Source organism: Ambystoma mexicanum, chromosome 5p (genome assembly GCF_040938575.1).
Source record: "Ambystoma mexicanum isolate Mex_15411 chromosome 5p, UKY_AmexF1_1, whole genome shotgun sequence".
Lineage (NCBI taxonomy): Eukaryota > Metazoa > Chordata > Amphibia > Caudata > Ambystomatidae > Ambystoma > Ambystoma mexicanum.
This window is the reverse complement of record NC_090930.1, coordinates 1,030,013,806-1,030,037,317: the sequence shown is the minus strand read 5'-3', so window position 1 is coordinate 1,030,037,317 and position 23,512 is coordinate 1,030,013,806. Positions and strand designations below refer to the sequence as shown.

Here is a 23,512-nt window from a genome sequence, read left to right as displayed (position 1 = left end):
TCAAACTGAGGAGACAGATATGGCAGGGTGCTGCTGTAAAACCTTCTAGCACTCTGGGCTTTCAATAAGTTACCACGGAGGCTATCAACCTTGTACCGTCACACACGTTCAATCTTCCTGCGCACTAAACAGGATGGTCACGCAACGAGGCCTTGCAGTCTGCTTCACACTGCTGCCTTCACATTCTCATCGATGTGCCTATCCTCACACTCATTTATCTAACCCTACATGCTTTTTCAATAAGCCATTCATCCATAATTCACAGATGCATTTATTCACCCATCGATCTTCACAGCATGCGCCCCTAAAATGTGATTCATGAAATCGTTTTGTTTCCTTCATCCCTCCAGCACCTTTCCCTTACCCATGCACCTATTCTCATAAGAGAAAAAGGAAAAGAAGAAACATTTGATGGTCTTGTGCAGTGCAATTAGGAGCCCTTACCAATAAAGAACATTAAAAAGTACCAAAATGAACTGCATGAACCATTAGGGAGAAATATGAATGCTGCAATGTAAGCCGTTGATTTATTAGCACATATATGTCACTTTGTTTATTGAAAAGAGAGAAACAAGAACACATTATATTTTCCTTTACCAGGTAGTCTCCCCAGTAAGAGGATGGATTAGTTCAAAGAAGGGGCACATACCTGGTCCTAGTAAAATGCGATAGTAGGCAGCCAATTAGGGGGAGAGCAGTGGGAGGTCCCAGAACACCTTTTCAAATACCACGGGATCTCCCCATCCCCCATAGGCGGTGGAAGGTACTGCACGGTACAAGAATGCTACTTCATCTAGTGCACCATTACTCCTACCACAGGCCCTAAGTGGGACCTCGCATACACGAGCATGTGTGATATGGTGGCGATTATAAGTTGTTTGCAGGTTAAGGAGGTAGAAATCAGAGTGGTTTTTGGTGAGAGACATCTGCTAAGCTTTCCGCCATACACCTTAGTTCCAACGATGACTATTAAGCCACGTGCTTGCAAAAGAAACCAAGCAAAATATTCCATAAAGTATTTCCTGCAGGCTCACGCTTATGAGAGCTGTCAAAATTGCTGTTATTAGCCACTTTGATGTTTTTCATTTCATCGACCTTGGAAGGATGAAGGACTGCGTCGGCCCTTACCGGACTCTAACTAGCAAAATGCAGACTTCAACCGTGTCGCTCGCCGAACATTCCTCCCGACCTTCCATGTGGATGGTCCAAATGCCAATAAATGAGGCTCCACATTAATCATTCAGCTTATTTTCAGTAACTTTAATTTCCTTTATTTGGGTGGGCATTCCTCTGATCCATCTTGCTGAGCTTGCCTCTGGAAATCTAGCAAATCAAGGTTTCGCACAAAAACTATCAGCACCAACACTTATTGTTGGACACATACTGGAACCATTTTATTCTGCAAGCAGGTCGTTTAAAGGATATCTCAATCACCCCTGAATAAGGGACTGATCACTTTGATCTCCAGTTGCCCATTGGCATAGGATGGTAGGAAGTCACGCTGAACTCTCTTTAGACTATCACCTGAAAAGCACCATCATTGCCCAGTTTAACATCTGCATTTTGTGGATGACCAGAATAAGTCTCATTTGCTGCCCGAGTATCTTTCCTAGGATAACCAAGAAGTCTCATACACACTTGATTTCTTGATATGTCCTTTCAGTACCCTTTCCAATATATTTTAATGGGTTTTGTTTACACTGTCAAAGCATTGAAGCTGAATTTATTTAGCAGTTCTTTTCACTTTATACATAAGGTTCTTTCGATCTACCTTGGCAAACTCTTTAAACTAACTCCCCTAAGTCTCGCATAACCTCCATTGCATCTGACACTAACATATGAGAAACAATTAAAAGAAACAAGTATCAAAATAAAACGAGGCATTTCCCCTTTTGGCCTCTGCTCTGTTCCTACATCGAAAGAGGTTTTTAATAGAGTGATCTTTTCCCTAAGAGCCATCGGAACATCTTCAACACGTATCTTCTTCCACAGACAACTGCCCCAGAACCTCTTATTTTGCTAGTGTTCTCCCGGTGCTTATAAAAAAAATGTCCGGTCTCAATGAATTTCCAAATACTGCCCTACCTCTAAGAAGCAATTTGTGCCTAACCTATGATAACCACGCAAAGTGGTTCCCATGTGGAGAACAATGGCAAGCTTCATGACCATCATTCTGATTTCTTTTCAGGACGAGGTACCAAGTCTGCACTGACTTCTTTTAGGCTAGGCATGCCCCCAGATTACTGAGCAAAGAATACTGCACGCTCCTGGCTAAATCAGCTGTGTTCGATACAGTTGACTATACCATCCGTGCTTACCTAGATCTCTGGTATTGCAAGAACTGATCAAATGGTCCTTAGGTTGATTTAACAACAGCTGCCATCAGGTCCACATGGAACCCCCATTATGTAGCTCTTTCACCTTCTCCTATGGTTAAATACCCCACGGATCAGATATTTTGCCAGTATGTAAGACACCAGGCTTCCTTTATCTGACACTGTATTTTAACTGTACAGATAATAGTTGTGGCAAAAACCACCTTTCCCCTTGCTTTCAGAAATTCTTCAAGTGGATGCATTAAAACTGGCTTTGGTTCAAAGTCAAATATAACTATTTAATCAGGGACAGAATGCCCTTGTCTGACTGGAGTCTGATGTTCTGCTCCACTGCCTCAGGATTCACAACAACTTAAAGCCTAGGACTCAGGGCTATGCTTCAATCAATTCTATGGCTTTCACCCCTGCTGTGGGGAACAGACATGGCCTTTAACGGTCCCCATGCCCTAGGGCTGGGGACTATTAAAGGCCATGTCCGCTCCCCACAGTTGGGGTGAAAGCCATTCAAACCCTAGCGTTTATCCAGGGTGCAAATGCCTTTTTTTCCTCAGGAAATTGACAGCACATGCAACGCCAATCTCCTGAGAAAAAAACCCCAATATGGCCGCCACCATAGGGAAAAGGGACTAAGTCCCTTTTCCATTTCTTTGGCAGCGGCCAGGAGCAGGAGGAGCACTGGGACCAGAGCACAAAGCTCTGGTCCTGCACGTTAGTGGGGACGAAGGGAGGAGTGCAGAAGGGGTTTGTTTTGTTCTGGGGGTTGGAGGTGGTGAGCCAACAGGGAGAGGCTCCATGTTGCCTCCCCACATTTGAAAAAAAAAAGATGAAAAAACAAAAGAGGACACCACCAGGGCATAGGCCTTAGGTGGCTGGAAACAGTGGGCGGAGAATGTGTGTTCTCGCCCATTGTTCCAGCCACCTGATTGGGTCAAGACCCTTTCCCGGGTGCAAATACCCCTTCAGCCCCCTCATTCACAAGGTCATAAAGTCAATACTGTCAAATTCCTTGACTGCTTTATACTTTTCTCTCTTCTTGACAGAGCATTTGCCTTTGTGACATTCATCCTATTTAAGCAATATTCCCTGACAGGCGGGGACTTTATGAATTGGCTGGGAGGCCAGCACATCTGGGTACTAACAAACGATTACATCAGGATCTTGCAACTTGGACTCCCATAAACTATCTATGACTTGCCAAGAACTTTGCAGATGATATTCTACCTATCTGTCTACATGGCAACCAGGCGCTCACTGTCAATGGTAAAATTCAATGTACTAAGTGCTGGCATGGCGGCAATGGGAGAAAATGTCATCAGACTTCCCTCTCCCGTCCCAGCCATTAAGACAGTACTTTGGGGCCACGGGGCATGTGGGAACTTTCACACAAGCACTCGTACCTTGCATCGCTGTTCAACTGGAGCAGTTCAAAAGAAAGCATAACACAAAAGCAAATAAAACAAATGCAGATTAGTGAAATCAAACTGGCTTAACTGCTGGAAGTAGTAGGCAGAGAGGGAAAGGGATGTGGGCACATAGACATGTGGAGGGTTGGCTCATGGCCTGGGGTCATGTCGACTAGTGTGCGAGCAGCTATGGACCTAACAGGAACATCTCTTGACACTTGGCATACCGGAGGAGCTTGTAATAAAGCAGCAGTATGTGAGCATTTACTAATGTAAAGAGTGAGGCAGACACAACAGTGTGCAATGAGCTTTGGGCACATGCACAGACAAGGAGGAGCTTTGGGCACGAGAACAGACAAAAGGGTTTGGGGCACACATTGGAACTTGTGGTGTTGGGCTGTAGCTCATTAGGAGAGAGGAAGACTAGCAGTGAGGGGTGGGGGTACGCAGGGCTGAAGTGCCTTTTTAGGGGTCCTGAAATATTGTTTAAACATGAGTCGTCTGGAGTTTTGACTAGTCCTCTAGCCCTGACCACTGGAGGACAGAAGCATGTGATATGACTACAGTAATGAATGTTTTCCTGACTGGAGCAGATGCTATCGGTTTATTGAGAAGAAAGGATGCTTCTGACCGCACAGGACATGCTGGGCTATATTTTTATTAGTCAGCAAAAAGCTTTATGTGCCATCCACAGAGACTTGAATTTTATTCTAGGCTAGACAGGCAAGGAGCGAAGGCCCGCCAGGAAATGCTCCCATCTTCGTCTCTGCAAAAAACATGTGAGCCAAAGAATGTTCTAGTCTCTCGACCCATTTTAATGAAGATGTTTGCAAATTTCCAGCAATCTGCTTCACAGGCTTATAAATCATGAAAAGTGTCTTTGAAAATAATGTTGGGTTACCCAAGGTGCTCTCTATCTCAGAACGTGCTTTTTACATGAACAATTTGGTGTACCATGACCACACCTTTGTTGAAAAATTAAATTGGTTAAAAAAAAAGTGTATTTGAAATTGTATTTAGGGTTTTATATAATATGAACATACCTTGACAGAGCACTTTACATGTCATTGAATGGCCATATGAGGTATGAAGGTGGGGGATGGAATCGGATGTAGGAGCGCAAGGAGCCTAGCTGGCACCTAGATATTGACTGAAGAGTAAGGTCCAGTTTTCCAGTAGTCAGGAGCATAGCAAGAGAGCGTTTTCCTAATTTTCCTGCAAATGGTTCAATTGAACTACCTGAACTTTAAGGAAATCCCAAAAGGGGATAGATATCTTTTGTTTGCAGAACGAGGTCCTACCTGGGATTCTTAAGGCATTGCAGTTCAGCAAGGGCGCGGGTGTTTGTTCCTGCTTGGGAGCCTGAAAAGTCTGCCCTCCCTGCTGTTGGTGTCGCCGCTGAAGCCCAACCCCCAACTCAACAAATGCAGCAGGCTTCACCCACGAGGGTGTAAATCCACAGGAAGCAAGAGCGCGGGTGTTTGCTCCCGCTTGGGTGTTCGTGCTCTGCTAGTGGAGCGCTAAAGGAAAAAAAACGCAGCAGACCCCAAAGTGCCTATCGGAGTGCCCATCGGACCCGGACTGTGGTAAGGTGAAATAAGCAGTTGAGAGTCCCTTGGGTTCCCTTGTATTGGAGATTTGGCTTGGTCCAAGCTCCGTTGTAGAAATGGACAGCGCTGCAGAAGTGTAGGAACTCTCCCCTCTCTCCCCCCATTTCTCTCTAAGTCTGCCCTTCTGTCCAACCTGCAAGCCATCTATGACTCTAAAGCGAACCGCAAGTTCCAAGTAGGCTGAGGAAAAGGGAGTGGTTATCAAGCAAAGTGACAGGGAAGTGCCAGGGAAGCAGAATTCACTCTGTGGGTACCAGCGCGGAAAGGGCACTTGCCCCAGTGACTGTTGACACTATTCGTGACCCGGGAGGCAGGGGGCAACGAGGGAGTCAGTATCTGAGCATTCCGGCACCCACAGCTTCAATGTGGAGTTTCTCCCACAACATGGATCCATCCAAGGGCCCGCTCTGAAGCATTTGCTTGAACTACCCTAGATGAACATTTTTCCAACGTTAACCTGTTAACCCCCGAAGGATGTCGCCACTGTATGGCCACTGCTGAGCTTCTTGATATCCAGGGCAAGGGCTGCGAGAGGATCACAATGGGCACAGCCATGCTCATTGGGGGCTGCAAACCAGTGGCCCCATCTCTGGCGCCGGTTGCGCCTCTTAAATTTCCTGGGCTGGCACTCAGGCCCGTCTCTGGTGCTACTTGTTTGGTCCCTAATCCACGGACAGCATGGGCCACTGAGGTTCCCCATCCTCCGTTTTCTTCTATCCTCCCGACAGTGGACCTAATGGACCTGGGTTTGTAAGGATCTTGTGAGGGAAAAACATGTTTTGAGCAACCCCCCTGCAGCACTTGGAGTGCTTCCACATTAGCTGCACTCTCTGGGGCTAGCTCCAACCTACGCCTAACTCCACTTAGGGCCCCCTACCCAAGGAAATCGGTCCCTGCCAGCCTCATCACCCAAAGAACCAAACACTACTCCAGGCTGCTCCTGCGATGGTGTGCTTTCTGAACTGGTTGATATCAAAAACTACTATTGGCTTCGTTTAGGGGTGTGATAAAGGCCAGAGTGGAGGGAGGAGCGTGGAGGACTGGAGAGGATCTACTGAGGGACGGGCATAGGGTCTTGGGCTCAACTGTTGATGCAGGGTCATATCCCCTGTCCCCTCGTCCTTCCCTCGCTTCTGGTGCCCCGAACACTCCAACTCCGAAGAGGCAACTATAGCTGTCCAATCTCCAACTCCAAACGCACAGCTGGAGCCCCCCAAGGCCCGCAACCCAGGGTCTGAGCCCTCACCTTTGGAGAACCATGCCACGAGGAATCCAGGCATCAAGTGCCCTGCTGGGAGGGCAATCTCTGCACACAACCCCAGCACTGGGAGGCTTCTGCTTAGGGACAATGCCCATTAAAGGCCCGGAAGAGCCACCGGAAGATTGGTCTTGGTCTGATAAATGCACGCATCCCGGGAGGTCAGCGCTCGTCGGCATGTATTAGCTCTAGAATTACCACAGTTATCCAAGTAACAGATGGGGTACCAAAATTGCCTCTTGATAGAAGAGAACCAAGGGATGCCCTTCGGAAAAAATTCCTACATTGGTTACACTCTGTAGGGGACTGTGCTTATGTGACCAAGGACACTGGTGGAGTGCACTAGATTGACTAATTAAATGTTTCCCGATTCTGTCAAACTTGTTTTTGGGAATGATCATATGGCAAGGGATGTCCTGTGAAAATGCAATGGGCAGAGGTGGACACGAAGAAGCGGAATTGTAGATAGCCCCTCCCCCACCTCTGGTTTTGTGGCCTTTCCTGGTGATTTCACTAGCAAGGGACCTCTCTCTGGGGCGAACCTTACCCTTCTGGGATCCCTGCGTTTTGGGAGTTAAATGGGCCATGGGGTTGGGAGTACTGAATACCGGTCGGTGATTTGTTTTGTGGAATTCAAAGAGGGTACTGTCATTCCCTATGTTGCTTCTTTTCTTTTTTTCTTTAATTGCTGTACAAGTCTCTAGACATGTATTGCTAGGATGTGCTTTGATGGCCTATGGCCGAATAAAGTTAAAGTTGTGTGTGGTTGAGTAAAGAAATCAGCAGTAACACATGGAAGGCCTATCAAACAGATGTGATCATATGTTTTCTTTTTGTGAGTGAAGAAATCACAAATGCATTTGGTGGCAAAAAGAATGTGGAAATTGCCCAAACCATAAATACAAACATAATACGCTACCTTTTGATGGTTGATAATAAAAATCAGAGTAGGAAATTGAGTAGTCTACAATGGAGGGCCAACCAGCCACTGTAGGAAAAAGTTGCCACTGAATTAAAAATGTGTTTGCAGAACAAATCGGGCCAACCTTCACTTCTATTCCCAATTAATCATGTGTATATAACTTTAAATTAACTTTGAATTTTCTTTTTACATCTGAGTTTAAAATAAGCTAAATAAATAAAAAGGCATAACTCACGTGAGCCGTTATTAGCTTCCTTTGCCTTTGCGGGTCTGGAAATTCCTCTCCAAAGCACAGAATAATCTGGAACCTTGGCATGGGGCGGCCATGATGAGCGTACGCCTGCAGTTCTGAGCAGAGAAAACATTTGCAATCATAGTTAATTTGTGTATTTTAAACAGATTTTAAATAATATGGTGTTTTAAATGAGAGATTCCGGTGGGCAGTTAGACGAGGTGGGCCAGTGTTGTTAATTTGGGCTGGTGACCAAACTGTGATTCAGTCACAGTTCAGTCATGCCTGAAGACAGTTCTAAAGGAAACACGGCTCTTTGCCTTCCTGACATCAGACATACCATTGCTGTTGCAGAAGGGGAAACACACATGACTTGCTTCGGACCCAACCATGTGTCACATTTAGTTCTAAAACTATATTCCTGATTGGTTGGATTAAGGCAACCTTTGGCTCTCCAGATGTGTTGGTCTGCAACTCCCACTAATCCCAGTCATCATAGTCAATGGTGAAGGGTCATGTGAATTGTAGACCAAAACAACTGGAGAGTCGTATGGTGCAGATTCCTGGATTAAGCGATCTTGGTAGATGGACACAAAGGTAGAAAGAAGAGAAGTGCCCACTCGACATAAAGTAGAACTGTAGAATGCCAGGAGACCTGTGGATAGGTCATTGAATTCGGTCCCAATGATGTCTTGTCTAGTAACAGGCATGCCCAGCCTCCCAACCTAATGAAACAAAGCATGGTTCCTGCACAAATAAAAGCAAAGCAGTGGACCCACCTTAAAATACGTATTTTTTGTTAACATTAAAAGTCAACAAGTTCCTAAAGTAGAAGGGTGAAGGGTGGGTGAAAACACGTAACAGGGGTAGAAGGAAAAATGACAGTTCTGGCAAGCACCGTGTTCCACCGTGATAAACCACAAAACAATTTAGATTTGTGTAGTGAGCGAGAACAGTGTTCCACTCCTTTTATTTTTTACAGTTAAAAGCTCCACTACTTTATGTAACCATTTTCGGTGTTCCGGAACTGTTCTTTGTGAAGTTAAAGCACACTTCTCCACTTTCCCACCAGAACTCAGTTACAGCCAAACTGAAATCTGCTCCAACTCCACTGGCTCTCAACCAGCATGACCTCAGCCCTTGAAAAACGAGTTGCCTGTTGCTCCCTTCCTTCATACTCTCGCCATCGCCAGAGTCACCGTTCCACTACTTGTTTGGTACACTTCTATCGCTGACGTGCAGACCTTTTGACTGTGCCTTGATGTTGCATTCAAAAGCGGTCATACGGGTATGCAGAGAGTGTGTTTGTGGTATGTAGATCATGGTCTGTGACCAATTTTTGCACAGCACTATTTTTCAGGCACTGGCTCATCGTGAGAGGACTTACAGTATAATTTGGATTTATCCTGGCTTCAAACCTGAAATTCAGACACCACGGTCTTCGTTCTGAATTCCATATGCGTTTGAAGGAGCACATATCAGCAGGGCAGGGAGAACTGGACAGCGTATATGTTTGGATCGAGCCCTCGTGTGCTTCTTTTTCACTTCTACTATTAGGTACAATTCTCTTAAATGTCATGCATCTTGTCAACCTGTAATACAGCACCCCAGAAAGGCTTTCATGCAATTTTGTTTTGATTCATTAATTTACATAAACATATAGTCAGCAGGCAGTCTTCCAAAAAGCTGTCAGCACCGTAGACCAGATGTTTAAGTTGTCTGTACATTTGCAGCAATATGTTTTTAATAAAAAAAAGAGTACTTTTATGTGCTCTTTATCGGTTTAAGGATAGCGTTTGACACAGTCCCATGAGATGAACTTTGGAAATCTTTGATGGCATAAGATGTTCCCCCCATACCTTTATTAAGAGTTTTGTTAGATATGTACCTTGGAAACTCAACATCAGTGAGATGGGAATTGAGAAGGGGGAGGAAATCCATTCCCAGGAGAAAAAGGGAAAGAGACAGAGCTGCATCATGATGTTTACACTTTCCACTCCGTAGATGCGGGAAGCCGCCAAGCTACGGTAGTCAATGGTAAAATCACAGATGCTGTTGAATCCTATTGGTGGAGAGGTCCCATTTACAAGGAGGCAGTACACCACTTGTAGAGACAATGTAGGAGCTGCTCCATGCAAAGTCATTCAACCGTAGAGATGGGAAGCCTTGTTACTATTCCTGTGTGTCTTTGTCAATTTATGCACTTATGACTTTGTTTGACCAACACTATCCATCTCATTTATTCACGCCTTCCGGTCCCCATCATCAGCCCAGGATCACCTCTGAGATTCAGAACCCCAAAGCAAACATGCGCCTTGGCCTACAACGCTGACACAAATCAAGGCCCACACCTTACTCCTAGCCTACAGAAAATCCCTTGCTGCCCTCACCCCTACACTGGACTCTGTCAAATCCTCTTACTTCACAAACCTAATCTCTTCCCTTCGAAATCACCACCACAAATGTCCATCTACCCTCCAGGTTACACACACACCTCCCAAGCAAATATCCATCAACTCCCCCCTTTCTGCTAATAACTTTGCTCACTACTTTTCCTCTAATATCTGTAAAATGTATGGCACTGTCAAAGGCCTCCTCTCTCTCACTCCCTCTTCCCCCTCTGTCCACCTCTCCGCTTACCCATTCTACTCTTGACTATTTGGTCCCTACCTTTCCAACCAAATTACCACCCATTCTCCTCAGTGCCAACCCTTCTTCTGCTCCTATCGACTTGATTGTTCCGCAAACGGTCAAGATTTGGCCTCAATCACCTGCCCTTATATCGCTGAGCACTGTAAACTCTCTCTCTTCACTGAACTCTTCCTGGCCTTCTTTAAATCTGCCACTATCCTACCCATACTGAATAAAACCTCTGATGACCAAAACGTCCTGCAGAACTATCGCCCAGGTATTCAAAGGGCCCCATTATTCAATGGTCCTAGAGTGAGTGGTCTTCAACTGGATCACTAAGTACCTTGAGGATATTGGCCTTGGAGAGCCACTTCCATCTGGCATCCATAGTAATCACTCCACATTGACTGCACTCATGCATGTCTCCAACTTTCAATCTGATGCTCACCACTCCAAACTCTCTTCTGTACTCATCCTTCTAGACTTATCTGCTGCTCTCACCTGGATTGTCTCCTGCTTGGAAGTTCAATCCTTTACTAAAATCACCCTATGCACCTCTGCCCTAGGAAAACATATGCCACTAATTGGCTTTCAATGTCACATTTTTGGTTGCGACACAAACATATTTTTCTTTTTTCCCTCTTTCACCCCAGCCACCTTGGAACAGATTACCAACTGGCTCACTGTAATTTGTCACCAGATGGCTCTCTGCTGCCTCATGCTGAACTCTTCAAAAATTTAAGTCATCTTTGTTTTCCAGTTTATAATGGCATTAGTACCTAGGGTGGGCGGGGGGGGGAGAGGGGTCGCAGTCAATCAGGTTCCGCGGATTTCGGGCTGAAACCTATAATCTCAGCCCACGTTCCACGGAACCCGCAGGCTGCCACAAACTGCCATCTTATCCACCCCTGCCTCCCCGCCCGCCCTCCCGTGTCATTTTCTTTATTTTGTATTTCCCAACCCCCACTCTCCATCCTCACTTACCTGATTCTGGCAGCAAGTGCAGTAACAAGAAGTGCAGAGGAGTTGGGAGGGGGGTGCCGATCAGAGCGGAATGCATTAATGCTAAGGAGGGAAAGAAAGTGCGGGTAGGAGTGGCGAGTGCGCAAATGCTGGAGGGAGGACGGTGGGGAAGAGGGTACCTGGGCTAAGCGAGTACTAAGGAGAGGCCAGGTGGACAAGTGCCAGGGGAATGCAGAGAGTGCAAGGGAAAAAAGGTTCACATGCTAAGAGCTAGGAACATGCTGGTTGGGCTCAATAGGGGTGCAGGCCTCTTCTTACGTGATGTTCTAGCTTGCTCACCTAAGATTTGGGGGACCACTTCTTTGATAGGGACCTCCAACTGCAACAATGCATCATTACACTGCCTCTGCTGCTAGTATTAATCTTCTCAAATTTCTGAAAATGGACGAATTTCTTACCAACCACTTCACAAAAACTCTAATCTCCATAGTTGTGCTCAGCAAACTTGACTACTGATCAAGCCTACTCCTTGCCCTTCCTCTCTTCTCCTTCCTCCCTCTAGACAAAGTCCTCAAATTTGCAATCCGCGCTCTCTACAACCTACCTAGATCCTCCCTCACTTATACTTACCAACAACATGCTGGTTGGCTCATCCGGCACAACCAGTCCCTTGTCAATTTCCTTCTCCTTGTATACAAAGCTATCAATGGTCTTGCTCCTTATTGCCTGTTTTATTATTTCTCGTTTCACTTACCATCTCGTTCCCGCCACTTTTCCTCTGCACTCAATGTCACTGCACCATGACCCACTTGTGCTTCCTCTCGCTGACACCCAAATGTAGATCTCTTCAAAACCTGCTTTAAGTTTTACTTACTTGTTAGAGAGTGAGATCACCCTGCTTTCTCCTCATCCTCCCTACCTGACCCCACCACTCCCTCGAGTGATGTTTAATGTTATTTTGTATATTTATAAAGTACTCCTCTTTCGTTTGAAGCACTGCAATCTTCTTTTTTTACTCCTCTTTAAAAACGGGGTCACCACTTGTTCTCATCTTTTAGTAAAGACACCCTTCAGGGAATTCCTCAACCCTCATTATTTATGGTTAATATAAGTCAATTCGGATCCATCTCTACTACAGCTGTACTCTCATAGCAATTAGTTTGCCTTCAAAGTGTCGCTATGTGACACCTATTAGTCAAAACGAAAAAGACAAACAAATTCAACAGAAGGCCCGTATTGTTTGGTGTATTCCTGCAGTTCCTGGAAGATTTCCAAAATTCTGCAATGGATTTTTGGCAAATATTCCAAAAGGACACACTTGAAGAAGAAAGCAACAACGTTTTGTGGAACTGTAATTCTGCAACCAAATTGTGCCGTAAAATGCCATGGAGCCAGAAAAATCAAATGTACACGGATTTCAGTTAAAACCTAATTCTGATGCATTGAATCGGATAAACGTTCCTTTCTCTTAGTGAAATCATCATTTTTCTTGCATAAATCTTGTAGGTATCAAAGGGCTGCACTCTATTTACCTGACAAAAACTGTTCAGTATCAAAGAGTTTGCAGGCCTGGTCCCTTTCCAGTTTGTTGGGCCTGTCATTGTTGGTGGATAAAGGCCCCTCCCAGTAGATTCGGCTTTGGCAAAGTCTTTTGGCATAGAGACCATCGGGCGCCATCCATAGCAGCACTCCTCGTTCCAAATGGCTCAGTAATTTTTCAATGTTTTTTCGTAGGCTGTTGTCCTCTGGATAGGGAAAGATGACTTGATCAGTACGACCAATATCGTAACTTTGGCCATGGGAGATTCGACAGCCTTCAGGGCTTGAGGTGGTTATCTCTTCGACGAGCGTTGAGTGGTAATATAAGCAAACGTGTAGACGACAATCTGAAATGAAAAACAATGTTTATTAAACTATTGCGCAGTGTGGACAATGATATCATAAGCCAAAATGAGCCAAAAATACCAATTGCAAAATAGCAGTCTTGTTAGCGAAAATGCCAACTTTTGTAAACTGAAATTGTGTGAAATAGTCATCTACCAGGGTTTCTTTACATAGAGGGGTCTGCAACCTGCAGCTCTCCAGAAGTTTTGGACTACGACTACCATGATCCCTCACTGTTGAATGTGATGGAAAGGGCGGATGGGAGTTGTAGTCCAAAACATTTGGAAAGCCAAAGGTTGCGTGCGTAAGCATTAGGGCATTCTACATGAGACACTATGATGTGACGGACGTATCCAGGAAGCACACAAGCTAGGTGTTTTGTGAACAGCAAGGAAGTAAGGGATATTAGAGGAAGTTAATTGCATTAACAAAATGCTGTGGAAGGATTGCAAAAATATCATATCCAAGATTTGGATTTAGGCTTTTAATCAAATTCTTGGATATTTGTCTTAATTCATATCCCATATGAAGTGTCTATGGGATGTGAAAGAATTTCCTTTAGTATCATACGGCCCCACTTTACCAATAACATTACTCAACTTCCACAAAAGAACAACTCTACATGGCAAAATGACATAAGTGTGCTGAGGGGCATATGGATGATGATCTCACTCCTATTGAATAAAAATAATGGCTGGTCTTTTGGAAATCATTTTTTTGACCATGGATGGTTAAAAGGTTGCGTCCACACTGACATTTCAAATCATGGGACATGCACATTGCACACAGTTCTATGCAGTACATATTTTAGCCAAAGAGCCCAAAAGATTTTTTTAACTAGATTTTTTGTATATTAGTTTTATAAGTTTTAAATGACATCTAACAGCCACTGACGAGGGCATCATCATGTCTAGAACTCAATGAGGCAGGGTCTCCATGGCCAGCCGCCAGAGGACTTTACCCTCTCAATCCCCCACTACCAAGCTTGAGGAAGTTGAATTGTGCAGTCCCTCTCTGATTGTGTCATCTTGCCACTTAAGTAACCATAGCGACCGGGTCCACTTAGATTGATAAACCAAAGAGAAAATAAGAAGCAGAGCAAAAGAACACATATGCCCAGGGTAGAACAAACACAATGCAAAACATGTAGGCAACATGAAAAGACTATCGGGCAGTACCGGCCCAGCTTGCAGGAGGCCAACTCATCGCAGCCATTTTGCTGCATTTTTAAGGGGGTGCATGGTTAGAGTACATTTTTTTTAATTTCCAGAGTTGGGAAGCGGTGGGGGGCTTAGAGAAGGGGTATGCGGGCTAACCCCCACCCCCATAAAAATGCAGCAAATAAATGCAGGTAAAAGGTTGCATCGAATTGACCTTCTGCAAGTTTTACCAGATCCTATTGAGCAAGTTGTCATTGGACTGTAAATCTTCCTGGCAAAATAGGCCAGGTCCCCCTCTTCCTGGCCAATTTCCCCCCAGCGCTTTGGTGTAAAGCAATATATAAACCTAATAAATACAAATAAATACAAATACAAACACTATGACAACAAAAAATGCAAATTACCCACCACTTAATGTCTCCTCCCACATGGTCTACTCTTCTTCAACATCATCCTCGACGCTTACACTCGCCTATTCTCCCTGACAATACCCTGAGCAGTGGCCACTCATGCTTTAAACTTTAACTCACTCTTCTTGTCGTCCACATTCCCGTCGTCCAGCTGCACTCCCATCTTCTCTTGGTGTTCATACTACTCCCATCAAACCTCTGTACCACACCCCACATTCCTATGATCCGGAAAATGCAACCTTCTCCCACATCATCATACCGTCATCACTAAGCTCACATATTGCCTATGCACTAAGGTCTATCTGCAACATAACCATTTTCATCATTGGCCAATGTGGCTCTCACTTCTTCCGTGTTTGACTCTGTTACTATCAAAAAGAAATGAATGTAACCTCATGCCACCCCCGCCCCATACACCACACCCTCCACGCACCACATGGACCCAGAGTACTGGCTGCTCCACTGAATTTCAACATATCTCGATCCGTCACCTGTCATCCACCTGAATGAATAGCATCTGTCCCTGCGTCTTCCCTCACTCTGAGAGACATCTTCAGTGAACAAGACCGACCATTCAACAGCCGCCTCCGCACAACACTCTTACACCACTTCAGGCTGTCCACATGCTGCCCTTCCCCACAACGGCAACTTGAATAGATCTTCTATAAGCATCGTTACTAACACCCACACTATGCCCATTCACCCTCAAAGCAATCCTGCTGAGCGTCCTAATTGTCGTTTATATCAAGTATCAAGTATTTTCAGACTTGATACTTGCCCAACCTTTGGCCACCTACTTATCTAAATGACTGCCAATGCCCCCGTCCCCCCAGTGCATTGTACTCCTGCATTGATGCTTTTACCCCGGCTGCATGTTCACCCCCTCATACCTCACCACCACAATCTGCCAAATGAGAACACATGTGAGCATGTGCCTACAGAAGGAAAGTACAAACATCTGAATTAGTCAAAGCTCTCCCTCTGCGTACTCAGCACTTGACCTTTTGATATCCTTCCACTTGCACACCGTAACCTCTTCCCTCTGCAACAGTGCCTTAAGTGGCACAACAAAATGAGCCGGGGCTCATCAAGGTGTTGTGGCTTAACGGCGGGGGTCACCTGCTGGCCTGTTAGGCCACGCCCCCGTGACGAACCCCGGCTCAATGGGCTACTGGCAACCCTGCCAGGCAGCCTTTTGTAGAGATAAGCACCCTCTCCTGCACCGGAGAGGGTGCTGATCTATGCCTTTCTTTTCTAAAGGCGTGCCTGGCAGGGGACAGCGCCTCGCCTATTCAAGCTTAATGGTGGCGTTGCCACTCGCCAGCAGGGGAGGGACAGTGTCACCTTTAAGGCTGAAAGGGTGAGGCTGCTGGAAGCTGAGGCCGTTTCCTGAAGACTGAAACTCCCATGATTGCGCAGAAGCTTCAAGATTTAGCAAACAAGGTCTCTGCTTCCAGTGGCCTCACATTTTCTCCATAATGGTAGCGCCGGCCCACAGGCATCTCTTGCTTGAAGGGATGCCTCGCAAGTGCGACACCACCATTGTGGCATTTTTTTTCTGAAACCTGAAGCTTTCGCACATGCACGATAGATTCAGGCTTTAGAAAAAGAGCATTTTCGTGTAGTGGCCGAGGCTGCCAGGGCAGATTAGTGGGCCCCGGCAGCAGGGCCCCGCCTCAAAACGAGATTTTGGAGCCTGCCGGGGCCTGGACCGGTGGGCCCCGGCCCACTTAAAGCCCTGCTCTGCAACCTCCCAGTCCGAATGCTCCAAATGCTTCTGTATCTCCTTTCCCTTTCTCTGGAAGCTAACTGCTAACCAAAACTCATCTGCCGCAGTACCCCCAACCCATTTTCTTTTCCAAAAGCTTTGCGCGATCCAATTTCAATCAACTCATTCTCCACCTCGCAAACCAACAATGCATTCATCCCCTTGCAAGCTGTGCTCCGTGAAACACAGTCTATTCAGCATCTCTCATGTACACATCAGTACTCACCACGCACAGCAATCATCGCATCTCATCTGTTAATCACCCTTACAACCGAGCACAGCAACATCCTATGTCCTACCCGCAATACCTAATGTAGCACACTCTGGTTCTGCACTCTCCTGAATTTACTTCAATCTCTTTTGTCCCTTTCCCCCTCACCGTTTCACTATTCTGCTCTTGAAATGATATATTTTGTAGTCAGCAGTCCTTGATGTATTGCAGCTAAATCGTCTCCTCATTCGACTCCCACATCTCCCCAGTTTTCTCAAGGCAAGACTCGCTCACCGCCTCTCCGCTACCTGGTACTGGACAGCCCTGTGCTGCCTGATTCTCACCCTGGGGAAAACTAGGATTATCCAATTGCTTTCATTCATGGCACCACCATGCACCCACTTCCTATCTAATTTGATAAGCCACGTACTGCCTTTCCCAGCTGTTTTTCTAGCACAATGCATCTCAAGCATGGCTGTCCACCACTGCCCACCACATGAAATTGAACACCTGTAAAATCTGCCCCCACATCAATGAGCATTCAGCCAATAGTCTGATGAATGCACTGTGAAAAGTTGCGTCCACCACGGCAGGATGATGCAACAGGGAATGCTCTTGGACATGAAAGTGGCGCGCAGCATGTCCATGCCTTCTGCAATATGGGGTGCACACGGTGGTCGTATGCATGCAGCCCACTAACTGGGTTGCATTATGATTCGCAATTGCAGTCATGAACCAAGGCTTATCATGTTCTGAATTGCTGGCCCTCTGAGGGCCGCACCGGGTGCATTTGTCAGAGATATGTAGTGCTGGCTCTGAGAGGGTGAAACCTAATGTCAAGGAGCTGGAGGTGGCTGCCAACAGTTAAAAAAAGTTAAATACCTATTTTGTTTTTTAGGAGCTGATGTGCTACGTCTGTATGTGGGGAAGAAAGAGCTTGGTCGTTGACCCTAAAATAGACACTGGTAATAGCTCAATCGTTCAGCGTTTTAGCAAATATCAAAACTTAAACAGAATTATAATAACATACCTATCACAGCTTCTGCGGTTGATTACCCATGCACGCAGTGCAATAAGATACATTGTCAACTAGACCACTTCCAAGGATGTTGCCATTAGCCCACTGGGTCCAAAACCTGAGAGACTGTTTTGCATTTTTTTTAAAGATAACTGACCCACCTTCCAGACATGACTTAGCAATGGAAGTCCTACAGCTTTCAACACAGCAGACATAGTAAGTCCACCTACTTCTCCCTGGCCTATCTCCACAACAGTGTCCCTTGGCTGGGTGTGTGTTTGTGTGCACTGGGTGCTGGGAATACACCTTGTTCTAGAGCAGGCAATTTCTTGGTAAAAGTCTTACATTACCAAACTGCAGGTTGCTTCGTCGACCTGCCTTTTACCAGAGATGCCCTCTTTGTGAAGTTCGCACGACATTATGTGAGTTTTACAAGCAGCACGAACAACCCTAGAACAAGCCTCTTGCAATGTGCAGGCAATGGAGGAAGGATGGCCGACCTAGAACGCGTCCGCCCTTCCAGTCTAATGACAGCGCCGCGCTCCTATAATCAAGCACTTGAGCATGATTTACCACCAGTCGGAGAGTGCCGTGTACTTACCAGACAGCGCTATGGCCTCACCAGACCTTATGCTTGGCTCTACTGGGAGTCCAGGACTCTGTGCCTCAGAGGGTGCACAAGCATAAAAGGATCCAGTCACCTGATAACCTGAATTCACAAACAAAAGTCAAACAATGTCTTTCTGCGGACGAGCGACACACATTTAAAGGTTGCATCTATAGAGGTTAAACTTGTAACTCCCTAACTCTTGAAACAATCTTTTTATTAACTTTGCCCCAGTCTCATCAATGGAGTTTTCTAACTTGTACACATCCTTGGCACACACCCAAAGGAATGCTATAAAACAAATGGAATCCAGCAAATGCTGTTTGCCAATTTCTAAAACAAAGGTCTGTGTGTGCTCAAACCTTGATAGGTTTTGGTAAATTTTCTGGGGGGGTGACCTAACCCCGCTTAGCTCACATGGTCAACTTGAACACACAAGAGCTAGCCAATTAAACCAATGGCCTGGCTAGGAAATGCCTAGAGACCGATCACATATTGCACTGATGCTGATCAATCTTTTTCTGGTGCTGGGCACTTTTATACCAATATCAGGATATTTTTCCTAACATTTTCTCCAACTGGCCTTTGCAAAATGGTATTTTGTCACTGGCCGGTCAGTGTCAATGCAACTTTGGCACTGATCTGACAGTGCAACTCTGAGCCCTTTGTTCGAGAGTTTCAAGCCAAGGAGTTACAAGATAACGCCAACGCATTTGGGAAAGGGAGATACAGTTGCGCTTACCTGTGTCACAAGCGGAGCCTTGCCAGTGGTGTGCGCGCGTCCCATAGGGGAGGCCGGCACACTGATAGGGGAAGTCCGGATGGGGCTGCTCGGGTGCATAGTCTCTCCACACACGCTCATGGGGCAACATGAAGTTTGGCGCCTGCTGAAATGTAAAAAAGAAGGCTATCAGGTGTCTAGCTTTAAAACATGTACTTATGTGCGTGTGATTGTTTCCACTTGTACTGCAACACCATCACCCAAACAGTTGACCCTGACAAATCATTTTGGCACACCTCAGTGGGAAGGATGACACAGAATGACAATGCCCACTCTGCTGGATGGCATGGGAGTATGCTGGTAATGAGAGAAAAGTAAGTATGTTGACTAAGAGACCGAGGGCCCGATTCTCAAGTTGGTGGTAATTGCCGAAAATGTAGTAAAAAGGGCTAACGACATTTTCGGTAACTACACCCTATTCTGAAGGTGGCGCAATCTTCCGAATTCGGAATGATTGCGCCACTTTTGGAATATGGGTGCCGGTTGCTAGGAAGGGCTGGAAACCGACCCAGCAACGGCACTCTCGTTAACTCTGTCTTTGCATGGTTATTCTTGTGGCACTCCTCCAATTTCGTAAGCGCTTGAAATTGGCGCTGAAGTACGGTACCAAATTGGTGTCGTACAAGAGGAGTGCAACAAGAAGCACATGTAAAGAGGGAGTGCCACAAGAAGCACACGGCTGATTGGGTGTGCAGATGGTGACAGGTGGGTGCAGCACTGCATTTTTTTTATCTTTGTTTCCAGAAGAGTGCATACTGCCATCCATGTGGATGGCAGTATGCACTCTTCTGCAAATAAAGATAAACAAATGCAGTGCAGGACCCACCTGTCCGCATCTGCACACCCAAAAACCACATGCGTTTTTGTTTTCATCTCGGCAGCATTTTCGTTAAATAATGATTCCCTTGTTATTTAACGAAAATGCTGCCGAGATTCTGCCGTGATTCTGTCGTGCTTTGCGAAGACGCCCAGGCCCACATGAGAATAGCAGTGGTGCCTGGGTGTCAAGAAATGGCACAGTGAGTCGTGCTATTTAGCACGCTCACTGCGCCAGGATGAGCATCGGGCCCTGAGGCCCATATTTTCATCAAGGTGTTAAGTACTGAAAAGGACGTTAAAAGGGTTAACGTCCTTTTCGGTACTTAAGACCTATTCTGATGGTGGCGCATTCTTCCGAAGTCGGAAGGAATGCGACACTTTTGGAATATGTGTGGTAGTTGCTAGGATGTGTTGGAAACCAACCTAGCAACCGCCACATTTGTATACTGGCTTTTTGGAAGCCTATTCTTGTGGCACTCCGCCAGTTTAATATGTGCGCTAAACTAGTGCACATATACGGTACGCTTTTGGTGGCGTTAAACTGGAGGAGTGCCACAAGAAGCCTTGTTTGGTGTAAATGAAAGTGTTCAGCAACGTTGAAGCTGCTGGCTTTGGTGTACATGAAAGTGTTCATATACAACACACAGGTGTATATGAACACTTTCATTTACACCAAAGCGAGCAGCTTCGACGTTGCATCCTGCAACATCGAAGCTGCTTCCTTTAAATGAAAGTGTTCATATACCACAAGGGTGTACATAAACACTTTCCTATACACCAAAGAAAGCAGCTTCAACATCCTGCAATGTTGAAGCTGCTCACTTTGGTGTATAGGAACGTATTCATAAACGCCTGTTTTCAGCAGCATTTTTGTAAAATAACGAATATGTCGTTATTTTACAAAAATCCTGCTGAGACTGCATTGCGCCCGTTAAAACTAAAAACAGGCGCAATCCACACAGTGCACTGTCGTGCTCTACGAGGATGCCCAGGCCCACTTGAGAATACTAGTGGAGCCTGGGCGTCCTCTTTTGGCGCAGTGAATTGTGCCAAGTTGAGAATAGGGGCCCTAGAGTTACTTCAGTGAGCAAATTATCATCCTGCTCATAGTCGTGCGTGGGTCTCCTTCACACTTGCAGGTTCCCAAGCACGAGGCTGCAAACAACATCTTTTCGCATGCGGCCTCCGCTCTGCAATTGACAGCTGGAGAATTTCCCAGGAAAACAGCGCTAGAAGCCTCTCACATGTGTTTTAAAAATACTAATAGACAGTGATCTTCGACCGGCCGAACAGTAGACACCAGCTAGCTGATCAGGGTTACCAAAAAACATAAATATGTCAATTATATTCAGGATACGTACATTTTCCCCTTACATAATAATTTTGAAGATCCTCAAAAAAGAAACTGCCTTTCGCTACTTGGTGGAACGATCTGCCACGTCAGAATGACGGCGCCTTCGCTTTGGTGTTTCTTGCTCAACGCTACCTAAAAATATGCCCAGAAGCGATGATGCTCCACCAATGCAGCATTTGACCAAAGCCCCTGTGCCTTTCACCAAGCTCAGCTCCCCTCAGACCCAAAGAACAAAGACAAATTGATTCTGAAGTAAGACCCCAACACCTGGCAAAGTGAACACATGTGCCACGGATTACTTCTAGTGCCCTGCACATGCCACAAGTGGCTTCCAGGTGCCAACAAGCTGAAACATAACTCAAGGGGGGAACTATTTAGAGAAAAGGTGGGTTGTTAGTATTCTAAAGAATACAACATATTAATTATTGACTCATATAGGCAGAGACCGAGTCAATGTTATGAATATTATTATTACTATTATTAGGCTATTTATTAAGTATGCACCTAGCTTCAGGAAGCAGGGGGGGTTGCTTTACAAGTCCTATAGCGAAGCGCACGATGAGGGAATCAGATCACAAGGAACAATACAAGGGAGCAGGGAGCTAAAAACAGTGAGTCGGAGGGTGCGTAACGAGGCAGCAAGGGATCTACAAGCAACCAGGGTACGAAGCAAGGACGAGCAGATCCCGGGTCCCAGGTTAGGTCAGGAGCTGAGGGGGTGCGGACACGAAATGCCTGCCACCAGTTCTCTCCCTCTTGCTTTTAGTACATGGATGAGCATTGTTGAGGCACAGTGGAGACTCTGGGAAGATACAACTTCTCAACTTGTGAAAGGTGGTGCTCCCTTGTTAAACGCTTGATGCACAATACTATGTGACTGGTGCATGGTCCATTGCTGTGGAAGAAGCCAGTGTAATATGTGAAGAGCATGGAGCATGTGGTCCTAAGGCCCCAAATGAAGGGGTGCCAGCACAGGCTTCTGCAGCCACTCTAGACAAGAAGGAATCACCTGGGCGAGGAGACTGAGCTAGATATCAGTAGCCTAACCTATCCAAGAGGTTGCCAAGGCAAGAGTTGTTTGAATTTGGTGGGGGAGGTTGCGATGGTAGAAGAGGGGGGTATTCTTCTGAGCAATGTCTGGATCACTTAAGTCATATAAATTGCCAGTTTTTTTACCACTCGGACTGCGGGTGGGTAGAGTCCCATTGCAGGCACCCGGATCACCCCAGGCCAGGCAGTAGTGTAAACGACTAAGGCTTAAGTATTAGACACATTTATTTTGAGTAGTGGTGTGCCATTGGCGAGTCAGTTTCCAGCAGCCGGAACCAATAATATGGGTACGGCTGGGCGAAATTGTTAGATTCTGTTTTTCCAGCGCGAAAGCGAAATCTGTCAGGATCCAATCCGCTTCGCCCCGTTCTGCTATTCCGCCACAGGCTGCGTATCGAAAAGAGCCATGCAAAGTTTCTCGTGCCGCTGTGCGACCCTGGAACGAATCGAAAAGAGCCATGCAAAGTGTTGCTGCATGAATCTAGCATCAAGAAAAAACTAAAATTCTTGTGAAGAAACAAACACGGTTCGAAAAGAATTGGCCCAAATTTCTCGTGTTGCTGTGTGAAACTAGCATGTATTGAAAAAGACCCACACAAAGATTCTCGTGTAACTGAGTGAACCTAGGACGATTTTGGAAAATAAGTGCAAAGTTTCTCATGGTGCTGCGTGGAACATGGTTTGAAAAGAACTACATGAAGTCCGAAAGTAGCATGATCAAGAAAAACAGGTGCAAAGTGTCTCAGGTCGCTAGATGAAATCAACACAGGAATGAAACAACATGCAACTCATGTGACGGCGGAACCAAAATGTTGATTTTGCGGAACAGGCGGAAGTGGATTCCAGTGCAAATTTTTCACTTTTCGCTTTGCAGGCAGAAATTTCACCCACCTCTACATGTGGGCATTACCAGGAGCGGCTTCCAGTTTGAACAACTTTTGGCTATCTTGAGCATACCGTAATAATAGAAGATGAAGCTGAAAGAACAACACCTCCATCAGGTCAGTGGCACAATCCATAATTCCGTGACACAAAAGTGGGCTCTTCCACATGCACAGTGAGGTTAATCAATGGCAGAACTGTGCATCATCTTTT

General features: G+C 45.8%; 1 protein-coding gene across 2 annotated transcripts in view; it reads right to left on the bottom strand.

The window, feature by feature from the left end:
* Nucleotides 1-23,512, bottom strand: part of IRF4 (interferon regulatory factor 4) — a 78,461-nt gene that overhangs the window by 10,730 nt on the left and 44,219 nt on the right. Inside the window, exons 5-8 of one of the 2 annotated variants that reach the window (XM_069613518.1) lie at nucleotides 19,156-19,300; nucleotides 18,408-18,515; nucleotides 12,888-13,241; nucleotides 7,765-7,877 (exon numbers count right to left, since the gene is read on the bottom strand). In XM_069613518.1, coding sequence (XP_069469619.1) covers nucleotides 7,765-7,877; nucleotides 12,888-13,241; nucleotides 18,408-18,515; nucleotides 19,156-19,300 — 720 coding nt within the window. The remainder of the gene's footprint in view (nucleotides 1-7,764; nucleotides 7,878-12,887; nucleotides 13,242-18,407; nucleotides 18,516-19,155; nucleotides 19,301-23,512) is intronic. The other variant, XM_069613519.1, reaches the window with a different exon arrangement.